This window comes from Lynx canadensis, chromosome A2 (genome assembly GCF_007474595.2).
Source record: "Lynx canadensis isolate LIC74 chromosome A2, mLynCan4.pri.v2, whole genome shotgun sequence".
NCBI lineage: Eukaryota > Metazoa > Chordata > Mammalia > Carnivora > Felidae > Lynx > Lynx canadensis.
Window position 1 is genome coordinate 31,961,179 of NC_044304.2, and position 11,916 is coordinate 31,973,094.

The following is an 11,916-nucleotide window of genomic DNA, read 5'->3' on the forward strand; positions in this document are numbered from 1 at the left end:
ACTTCTGGGTATTCATCTGAAGCAAATAAAACCCCTAACTTGAAAACCTATCTGCTCCCCCCAGCAGCATTATTTACAACAGCCAAGGCATGGAAGCAACTGAGGTGTCCATCGATGGGTGAATGAATAAAAAAAAAAAATGTGTATACATACAAAGGAATATAATAGCCATAAAAAGGAAGGAAATCCTGCCATCTGACAATATGGGATGGACCTTGAGAGCATTATGCTGAGTGCTACAAGTCAGAAAGGGAAAGAGACATATCGTACGACCTCAGTTGTGTATGGAATCTTACAAAAACCAAACTTCTAGATACAGAGAACAGATGGATGGTGCCAGAGGTGATGGGAAAGGTGTAGGTGAGTGGGGATAAACTTCCGGCTACAAAATGAGTAAGTCCTGGGGATATAATACACAGCATGGTGACTGAAGTTAACAATACTGTATCATATACTTGAAAGCTAAGAGAATAGATCTTGAAAGTTCTCAACACCAGAAAACATTTTGGAACCGTGTGAGCTGACGGATGTTAAGTATAACATAGTTACTGTTAATAACAACTTATAATACATACATACGTCAAATCATCATGTCTTCACCTAACACAAATACAATGTTATATGCCAATGATAGCTCAATACAACTGGAAAAAATGTACATCAGCATTGCCATGAGTGCTTGTGTAAAATTATTTTTAAATGCAGCTGTAGTATCAGGTAATGGTTTCAGTTTAGAATCAGGTCTTGCTCCTTCTGGGCACGTGACGCTTGGACAAATGACGTTGGCTCTCTGAGCCTCAGTTTTCTTGACTGCAAAATGGGATGATAATAGTGATGCCCACTGTGCCCAGTGCTTAAAAAGATTAAGCGAGGGGAAGAATATAAAGCACGTAGCACACACCAGGCGCTGTTTCTCCCTGTTCTAAAAATCATTCCTGGTGGGAAATTCCTATCTTATCATTCATATCTCTGAACCCTTTACAGCATGTGCTTTTTATTTCGTTCCAAAGTCAATGGACACAGTTTTGCTTTCTTACATTCTTTCTCCCCTTTCTACAACGTATTCTGTTCTGGAAACAGGAGATCATCTCCTGTCCAAGTGTTACCTTCCTTAGCCAGGCTCTTCTCCAGGGACGCATAGTGTTTTCTTTAACTAAACATTAACTTGGTGAGGGAGAAAACAAGTCTATTTCTGCATCAACTGAGCTGTTCTTCAGATTCCATCATTTTTTTTTTTTAATGTTGGAAATGCTTCACTAATTAACTGGGGCTTCAAGCGACCGCCTGTCTTCTCCTTGACAGCCCAAGTCATGGAAAGGAGACAAACACAGAGTAGGTCCTACCTGGAGTCTGCCCTGTGGCTGTCTGAGCTGACACAGAATGACCAAGTTTGGATATACATATTTAAAATATCTCTTCCATCTCCCCCTCCTTTTGTGAAAGATAGCTGTATGCATTTGGCCCAAGGCCTGTTACAGCTTTTCTGGAGGCAGCCAGACTTGGAACATTCAAGAACACAGACGTAGGAACTGCATAAAAAGGAGGAGCTCTCCCACCCTCGTCGGAGTGAACCGCTTGCCGTCTGACAGCAAACCTTTTGGGAAACAGCCAGCCTTGTCACCGTGCTTGAAGGCTTTTCAGGGTAACGGATGTGATGGTTGCAAGGGGGTTGAGCGAAATGCCTGGCAGGTGCCCACTTCATGGCTCTACTTACTTCTTGCCATTCCTCTGCCCTCCAGGCATAGAGAGGACACGGTGCGGCTTGGCAGGCGCGTTCCGACTCCGGTCTGGTGTAGGGGTTGCACTCAGTCTCTCTGGCTGTTTTGTGTGTTCCCGTCTGACAGCTCACACTTCTCCGCCGTGTGCCTTGGCCGCAGGACACAGAGCACTAAGAAGAAAGACTGTGTAAGTGGGAGCTTTGGGTCATTTGGTGGGGAGGGTGTGTGTGTGTGTGTGTGTGTGTGTGTGTGTGTGGCAGGAGTGGCGAGGGTCACAGTCATGGGGAATGCGCTCCTAATCCAATGACTTTCCCTGCGATTACAAAGCTTTCTAATTTCCAATGAAGGGGACCCAAGATAATGTACTTAAATCTGCAAACTCACTGCCTGTCGATGCCGGTGAGCGAGCAAAGTATCTCTACCTTTCTTGGGGAATCTCTAAAGATACCAAAAGTCTTGGAGATGGGAGAGGTTGGGAGAGATCGTTATGAAATGATACGATCGAGAAATAAATAGTGCTGCCATGTGAAATGAAAATCCCCAATGATTACTATCCCGGAGGATTGCAGTTTCTTGAAAATTGGAGATAAGTGCTGTACAAGAAGAATTTCTTGGCAGATTAAAAGCATAACCCAACGAGAGTAAATTACTGAAGCTTTTAGGGCCTTATAAGCAGAATTATTTTCTCCAGTCTCTTTCTTTCCTTGCTCTTATTCCTGGAGGTAGAGGAAAGAAGAATTTTTTTTAAACTACTGAATTCACTAAAGTGTTAGTGTCTATTTACAACCTCAAATGAATACACGAAGAATAAAAACTGACAAGGAAAAACCATTTCTTCAGGCGGGCGTCATGTTTCCAGCCCCTGAAAAATACTGTGAATCAGGCTGAAGCATTTTGTTGACCAAGTTGCAAAACGCCATATTAAATCTGCAATTAGCTTTCCTTTAAATTAACTTTTTAATGGTTTCCTCACTGCTGGGTTTCATAATCTCACTTATGGGCAGGCCAAGAATTATTGTCTTTATTAAGGTTTTGACAGTTAAAAACCAAAGGCAACGTTTGCTTGGAAAGAACAGCATATTACTGCGTTTATTTAAAATCGTTCCTGAGTTTTTGCGAAAGCTCAGCCTCCGCTAATTTGTCTGGCATTGAGAAAACAAGTTTAGCATACATTAAAGCCGTATTTCTAAGAGGAAGTCTTAAAGAATAGAATCATGATCCTTTCAATTAGAAAGGTATCCGTGCCCAATCATTTCATATTTTAAGAAAATAGTTGGTGCTCTTCAGAGGGCAGCTCGGGAAATCATATCATTTCAGATGAGTCTATGCCAGGGAGGGGCTCAAATGTTCACATCAAAGCTAGCTAAAGAGAAGGAAATATTTTGAGGCAACACAGCTGCTATTGTTTGGGTTTAATTGTATTAATTGGATTGAATGAGTCTGTGACCCAGAAGGAGCCAGACTTTTAAAGTCATTGTGTCCTGGGTGGAATAAGAGGGCCCCTGAAGACAAGTAATGCTCTTGTCTACAGAGAATGACCCTTTAAGGCTCACGGGAGCTACATGTATGTTTCCCATTGATTACCCTGGAAATGAAGGAACTGTAACTTGGGAGTGTCATCCCATGAATGACAGAAATGTTCCAACGGCGTCATCATTGACAACAAACAATGACGACTACAAACCCTGCCGCCATTTGAATTTGGGGTCTTAAATATAAAAGAGTACATTTCCAGAACAGTGTATCGAAATGGAAATACAGAGAAAGACTAAGAACCATTAGGTAAACAAATTTGAACATGGCATAGGGCTGATATATATTCAAAGTCTCCTAACGTTTTAATAACCTAAAGAAAAAGGAAAAAAAAAAACCATGGAAGACTTTCAGAGTGTCTCCTATTCAAGCTCTAAATAAATGAAACCTCTTTTTGATGCTATTGTTATTGAGTAAATTACTTATGGTTCAACGAAGGTAAGGTATTAAGAGCCTTAAGTATCCAAAACTAAAAAAAAATCACTTCCTCCAGCACTGAATACTTTTTCAAAAGGCAAAGACACAGGAAAGTTCAATTATATAACATGCCGTCATGGCTTCTGATGTTTATAATGTCAAAGCCAGGTGTGAAATAAAAAATAAAAGTTTTGACACGACTTAAAGGCATGTGAGGGATGAGCTCTGCCTTTCCGAATCCTGCATCTACGGTCATCTTTATTCTGAATGTAATAGGCTGCATCCGAGTGAACTCTCTGGGTTGCACTTTTCCGCCCGCACTGTGTCTCAAGGGAGGCAATGAGTTGCATACACAGCCAGTCAGGCTTGCTCGGAGAATTCTGAGCGATGTGTATGGAAACCTCGTGAATAAAACAGCAACCGAAAGACCTCTGCGTGACCCTGGAGGTGGTGAGGGTTGTGCTGTGTGCACATGTGTGTGCTTAATGCTTCTGGTTCCATTTGGAACAGGCTTTCGTTAGTTTGTAAAAGAAAAAGGTCGGGCAGTCTCTGCTAATGTGCTCCCTCTGCCATCATTCCGGCACAGGATGCGCAGGTCTGAAAGGAGGTGTTTTTCGTTCCGAACTACTGAGCCGGGAGCTATGTTTCATCTGTCTGCTCTCGGTACTGTGCATTGCTAGCTGGTGTGCAGGCCTCACCAACTTGACCGGGGGCCTTGACACTTATTTCCACGGATCAAAAGAGTCTCTGTGCACCCTCTGGTGTGTGGGGAATCCTATATACTTGAAAACTGGAAAGTGTTTACATACTTTCTTCCAGAATTACTGCTGAAATTATGGTGGTGATGTTATTTAGAGGAGGGACTAGCTTGAAAAAGAACTCTCGGAACCAACTTTAACACATAAGAACAGTCCCAATGATAATAGCCACCTTTTACCAAGCACTTACTATGTTCCTGGCTCTGTACTAGGGTTTCTCAACCTAATAATTCTTTCTTGCGGGGAGCTGTTTCATCCACTGTAGGAAGTGTGACAGCATCTGTGGACTCTAACCATTAGATGCCAGGTGTATTCCCCGCCCTCCACCAAGTTGTGACAACCAACGCTGTCTCTAGAAATTGCCTAATGTCCCAAAGGACAAAATCACCCCCTAGTTGAGGGCTTAGCTCCATGCCGAGCACGGCACACGACATATCTTTGTACTTCCTAATAAACCTTTTAGGGAGATCGTGCACAAATACGGCAAGGAACAGAGATAATCACTCCAACTCCAGCAAAAACAAAACCCAAAAGCAGCCAAAGTGAATTCTGCCCTAGGCAATGTACCACGGTCACTGTGGATTAGAATTTGGCTTCCAGTTTTAAAATATGGTGCTAATATGATGCAGTCTTCCGTACTACGTCAGCAAGAGTGTGGGTGAGAAGCCTGTGTTCAAACAAATCAACATCAGTGCTCACAGTTCAAATGCAAACAAAACAATGGAGAGCTCGAAGCACGAAAGCGACCCTTTCTCATGACCGACTCTGTGCACATGGTTTCCTTGATTTCTCAAAGGACACGAGCTACACGTTTGCCATGTTTCTGCATTAAATACTTGCAAAATACTTCAGAATCAAACACCAAAACCAAGCTGCTCTCACTGGAATCACAAGGAAAGTCCTCACCAAAAATGGCTGGTGGATTCACAAGGCAACTTGCCAGTTTCCATTTTGGCATGAACGGTGGAGAGCTTTTAAAAATTAGTTATTTTCCCTTAACCTAAGGCACCGCTGATTGCAAGACAAAGCATAATGTTTTGTATCGCTACAAAAAAGGTCTATTTTAATTAAATCATGGCATTCTGTCGGCTCTTAGGCCCATTCTGAGAACAGAGAGGTTACGGTGTGAGAGACACATGCATCTCAGGACTGATGAATGACTCCACTGCGGGATTCATGACTGATGAGTGACGATAAAGTGTTACTTTTACTCTAACCTGCTCATTTAATCTTTTTATTTCTGACCTTCATTTTTTTTGAAAGCCTTTCTAGAAGAATAGGGTAGATTAAACGATTTTTTTCTCAGGAATGCTTCTATTTCATGGGATTACCGAGCCTTCACATTTCTCAAACTGAGTAAGAATTCGAGGCTGATTTTTGTCTTAAAATTTCATGTGCATCCCTTACCTCTTGATCAAAAGCATCTACACAAATTGAACATGAGCTTCTAAAAGTGCTTTACAGTTTTAGTGAGGATGTTTTCCTTTTTTTTAAGTATATAATTTATTGTCCAGTTGGTCTCCGTTCAACACCCAGTGCCCATCCCAACAGGTGCCCTCCTCAATGCCCATCACCCACCCTCCCCTCCTTCCCACCCCCCATCAGCCCTCAGTTTGTTTTTATTGGATGTCTTCCAGTAAAAGCTCTCCTTTTGCTGGAAAAATTTCCTTGACAAATTCAAGATTTTCAAAAGATGGAGAAATGAAACATTCCCCTTTAAATCTCAAAGCACCAATTTTGAGGGCGAGACTATGAAGATTAACACAGCATACCCGTTGCCAACCCCAACATTCTACACGTCTTGTCATCATCAGACATTTCAACATGATGAGAAGTTGCACTCATTCTTCTTCCTACCTTCAACAAGAGATGACTAGGATATAGCTACCGGCAGAAAACAGAAGAACCAGATATAAAATCTTCCAACCATTGTTGCAAATGGGTAAACATTACTCTTGCTTCGGTATCCCTGCCTTAGGGACATTTCTGTTTACCACTGGATCATTAGTAAGTCAATAGTCTTTAACCACGCAGACCGTCTTTCTCCATCAACCACTGCGTCTGATTATTTTCAGCTACACTTCGAAACTGCACAAGTCAGATTTTACTCACGCAGCACCTTGTCCTGCCCGCTTTTATAATTCATTTCTACAGACCAAATCAGGGCATTTCAAAGCTGGCCACAGACCATTACATAACTGTGTTTACTTGCGTTTTTCTACAAAGGTGACTAGACTTTTCCAAGCAATCATTTTGAACAGGTGCAGTCTTTTCTGGGGAGGCAGTCTGATAATCCTATTACATTATGTTCAAAAAACCCCACAGGGTTCAAACCTAATCATCCCAGCTTTGTAAGCAATTTTGGACTTCTCCAAAAGACCACAGAATGCTGGGCTAAAACTCACTCTGTGTTTACCAGTAGAGAGTGAAAGATTCTTTTAATTGTCTCTATGTCAAATACATAGCCCTATAAAATGAGCATCATCTCCATGCTCTAAACTTAATATTCAGGGCATGATGCAAATAGATAAGTAGAGGCCAAGCAACATAAAGAAAAGCAACAGAGCATGAAAGTCTACAAGAGGACAAGCTAATTAGTGCAATATCTTAAATAATGTTAGCTGCAGGCTTTTACATGAATTGAATAGCTCCCCAAATAAAAGGGCTGGAAGTTACAGAGGACAGCAGTCACTCAGACAAACCGTTAAGGAAGACCAATATGAAACGCTGCCTTGAAATCTGATCCTGTAGGGAAGCCAGAGGGGAAACTAGCTCTGGTTGGGCACCGATGCTTGGATTGTTGAATTAAAACACAAACACAAACACAAACACACGCGATCATTCCGATAAAGGCCTCGAGAAGGATGAGGCTACTCTTCTAGGGAATGATGCAGGTCATGTTTCACATTTCTGTGAAGTGGCTATGGTGGGGGGAGGGCGTGCATGTGGGGCAATGATGACAGCTCAGAGCCTTTAGGAAAAATTCACATTGCTGGAGGAACTTTCCGTTAGTCACATCGAAATGGAGGGCTCCCAACTCCTCCCCATGTTAACACAACTGTCCAAAGCTTCTTTGAGGCTTTAGGGAATCAAGATCAAGGCTCTGAAAGAACCAAATCTAGAGGGTGCCAACCTGGAACCTACCTTTCTATTGATTCCTAGGGGCAGCTGTGTGATTCTCCACTGCACGGGAGAACCACAAAGTCAGTAAAACCTCACTGAGGCACATCAGTGGAGGGGAAGAGCAACATTATATACAGAATATATTAAACTGCACCTTTTTTTTAAGTTTATTTATTTATTTTGAGAGAGAGAGAAACAGAGACAGACAGAGACAGCAACAGAGAGAAAGAATCCCAAGCAGGCTCCACACTGTCAGCGAGGAGCCCAACATGGGGCTCGAACTCATGAACCGTGAGATCATGACCTGAGCTGAAGTCAGACATTTAACCGACTGAGCCACCCAGTCTCCCCTGCACCTTATTACTAGTAGGTAAGTACCTTCAACCGAGCTGAGAAAATGTACAAGTACAGAGTAAAGAGATCAGCTTCAAGGATTACGTGTGAGAGACTTTAGCTCACACAACAATTATTTATAGATAAATAGAAGCTTCTGGAGTTCTTTGTTGAATCCAACAGGGAAACACTCTCACCCAGCTCCTGGCTAGATTATCAAATGTTTAGAATTAGCGGAGTCTGACTGCAGTTTCTTGGGTACTTACCCCTTCCCCATCTGACACACGCATCACATTCATTCACACAAAATACTACTCTTGAGAGCCTCTTAGATTTAAGACCTCTGAACTAAGTACTTGGCATTCATTATTGCATTAAATCCTCATAAGAGCTAAATGCAGTAGGCTCAGGAAGGTGAAAACAGATCACCCAAGGTCACATAGCTAGCAAATGAGAGAGAACTTCTGTCTCCCACTTCTGCTGTATCTAAGAACATTCGCTATAATACCTCACACTGACAGCCCTTTCTTTAAGAACCTCAAAGGTAAATTCAGACCCAGTCCCTGCGAGGTGACCAGAGTCAACCTTACTGCCATCTGAGTTAGTGTTTTTTTAAGTGGCGAGTGATGATAAAAATGCCATCAGCGAAGTATTAAAGGGCTACTCCGTGCTAGATGTCTGACATCAATATCTACTACTACTTAGAATTAATTCTCACAACCATCCTACTGTAGGTGTTACCCAAGGCCCCGAAGGTAGAATCCACTCGGCTAGGTAACAACTCTCCTGATGGAAAGAGTCGTCCCTCCCCGTCCCCAAGCTCCCCTCTGAAAAACCAAACCTGTGCAGACAAACACAACCAACACGCCGGTGTCAGCCACGTGGCCCAAGGTAAGGAAGCAGTCGTAGAGGAGAAGCATTGCTCACCTGACTCCAGGCGCCAGCTTTCCATTTGGGGCATCTTCCTCCTCTGCACTTTCTGTGCCCACTTGGCTTAGCAAGGTGTTTACAGTAATCACTCTCTAAATGGTTTCCATCTTTTGCCATGCAGTAAACATTTCGTTGTTTATGCCCTCGACCACAAGAGACAGAACACTGAAATATAAAGCAATGGCAAGGTTGTTGTTGTGTGTTTTTTTTTTTTTAAATCACATGGAGTTTGATAAAAACCCGTGTCGTGAGATGTTAAGATCATACCTGACAAGAGTCACCATCTCCCCCCTTTTCCAACACCATTTAAGGTAATATCTCAACGCTCTACACGGCAAGAAGATAGCATTCGGGGAAAAAAAATGTCCGTAATATTTCAGCAGCAATCCTGCCTAGTATTTTGGGTTCTTCAAGAGTGTGGGTAAATCCTGACAATTTTGGCCAAAAAATAAAGCCAATGAACCTGAAATTACCATGACATCCTGAGTTTCTAAAAAATCTTCCTATGAATTAGAAAGGATGCCTTTCGCACAACTCACTTGAGGCAGGATCAGGATACTTCTTCAACCAAATGCCTTGCGATTCACTGATTTGGATAAACGTGCATTTCCAAAATACAACTGTGTCCAATTTCCTAATGAAACGATTTAAGGAAACTCTCCTACCATTTTTCAGAGGATAAACCCTCATTTTCCCAGTCCGTTGGGAAGGAGGTGAAAAAGCCACATTAGAAACCGAAAGGTAAGCTGGCAGGTAAGTCTGTGCCAATTCTGGGAGGGGGGGCATTACCTTTCAACTTTGATCTGCAAGTTCACTGAACTGTTTTAAATGTGACCTTGTCTGACCACATCTAAGGAACTTGACTTTGATTTCAGATTAGGTTTCTCAGAAAGGTCTAGGAATCAAAGCGCCCATGGAGTCAGGACAAAAATTTGATATGACAGCTTCTTGTGGAACAGGCAAGAGGCTGGCCCCAATGAGTGCACTGAGATATTCAATGTCCATTGCCTCATTAGCGATTACAGAAGTCATTACCACTTGGATCATAAGCTTGCTGGCTCAGATTTTCAAGACACATTACTTCCCAATATAACGTTCTTGACTTTTAGAGGGAAATGAGTTTAAGAATGAAGAACAAAATGTGAAACTGCAATGGGAATAGATTTCGTGTCATCGCCCCCTATTCAATAGTTCTTATTGCCCTCACTAACTTTGTGATTTTGTTAACTTAAATTACCAAAGTGCCCTTTCATGCCTAATAGATAAATAGCATCACGTAAAACACGTAGCCTAGTATTAATTCAACCGCTGTTACCAAGCATGTCCAAAGTTGTATCATTCATAAATGTGCCAGACCTCTTTCTCTAGTAAACACAAATCATTGTAAAGATTTCAATAGTAGCGAATAGATCATTTTGAAATATGTATATTAATAGGTTTGGCCCTGACTTTTTACTTTAGGAAAGGGAAACATTGCTGGTTTCATTTGGGCTTCATCTTATGACAGTATTATGATTTGGAGAGGTCAATCTGGAAATCTTAACAGAGCATACAGTGAGGAAGAAAGGAGCCCAATTTGAATATTCAGATCAAAACAAAAATACCCATCTTTCAACCTATGGTGCTTTGACATAAATAAAGACTTGGGACATAATTCTGGAAGGTTTTTAAAATGAAGCTCCTAGAAATATTCCTACAAACCACCGGTCTAATGACTTGCATACGGAATAATCTCTATTGTTAGTGACTAATTTTGGTCCTTAGAAACTTTCCTTGGACGAATAAATAACAAAGGGGCACAAGTGGAATTTGGGATGAGTTCCTCTGTGTTTATTCAACAAACATGTGAGCAACTACTAAGTTTCAAAAATTATGCGAAGGGCTGGAAATATAGTGATGAACGAAGTTGACTACTCCCCGCCCTCACGGAGCTTACAGGCCAGTGTTAATCAAAACACTGCAATGTTGACAAAAAAACAAATGCATGCTTATTAACAGAAATGAGTGCTCTGAAAGACACAGAGCCATGGGTGCAAGAGGGCTCCTGAGGCTTCGCCCAGGGCCACACCGTGCAGAGCTCATAGGTCGTCATAATGCATTTGGATTTGGAAAAATCACAGAAGAGTTTTAAATCAGGGCAAAACACGGTCTGATTTTTGCTTCAGAAGTTCTACCCTGGCTACTGAGAGGACAATGGATGGGCATACAGCATGAAGGGAAATAGTAAAACTGCTCAGGAAGAGTTAGTGCACTGGTCCAGGCAAGAGGTGATGGTGATACTAAATAGGGTGCAGAGGTATTGGGGTGGGGGAAGTTGGTGGACTTATGACCTATTTTTTTTAAGGTAGAAATGACAGTTTGTGGTGGATCAGTCATGGGGTGCAGGGCAGAAGGCAGACTCAGGAGGGACTCCTAGGTTTGCAGTATGGGCAACCGGACAGTGATGACGTTTACAGGGATGGGAAAACAGCCCTGGGCGTCAAGGATGTATTTATCTGTAGGAAAAAGACTGAACTTGAAAGATACAGATTCCTGGGTGGGAAAATGTGCTTAAATGAAGAAAGAGGCATAATGGTGATGAACATGGATGAACTTAAAACAAATCCACCTATAGGGATAATCATTTCAACATACAAATCATCCAAGCAAGCTGTCCTTTACTATGAAGCGGGGGGGTGGGGAAGAGAGTTGATGAAAATGCTAATTCAGTAATCTGCATGGCATTGGAGGGACAGTCTAAAAGTAGACAGCAACCTACAGAGGCAGAATGAGAAAAGGCACAGTATTCTGGCATTCATTTATGTGCCACCCACTCCTCTAAGACCGTGCGTGCAACATCTCATTTAATCATCCTAACAACCATTGAGATAGGTACTGTTATTGGAGATAACTAGTGTTTCCAACCTGGTGTAAGTAACCACAAAGCTTTCTAGATACCTCTCCCCACATGATTCCAACACAGATAGACAGACGTCTGTTGAGGGCAATGCCAACACAAGGGAAACAGTTAAATTATCACAAACATCACTGATACTAATTCATCTGAGGGGCACTACTGGTGTGACCCATGCCTATTGCCCTTCAAATGAAAGGGAACAAAGGAG

At 42.1% G+C, this 11,916-nt stretch overlaps 1 protein-coding gene across 1 annotated transcript in view; it reads right to left on the bottom strand.

The window, feature by feature from the left end:
- The window catches only part of ADAMTS9 (ADAM metallopeptidase with thrombospondin type 1 motif 9), a 162,072-nt gene that overhangs the window by 34,824 nt on the left and 115,332 nt on the right, over positions 1-11,916 (bottom strand). Inside the window, exons 29-30 of the mRNA XM_030307173.1 lie at positions 8,810-8,977; positions 1,715-1,888 (exon numbers count right to left, since the gene is read on the bottom strand). Of these exons, the coding sequence (XP_030163033.1) occupies positions 1,715-1,888; positions 8,810-8,977 (342 nt within the window). The remainder of the gene's footprint in view (positions 1-1,714; positions 1,889-8,809; positions 8,978-11,916) is intronic.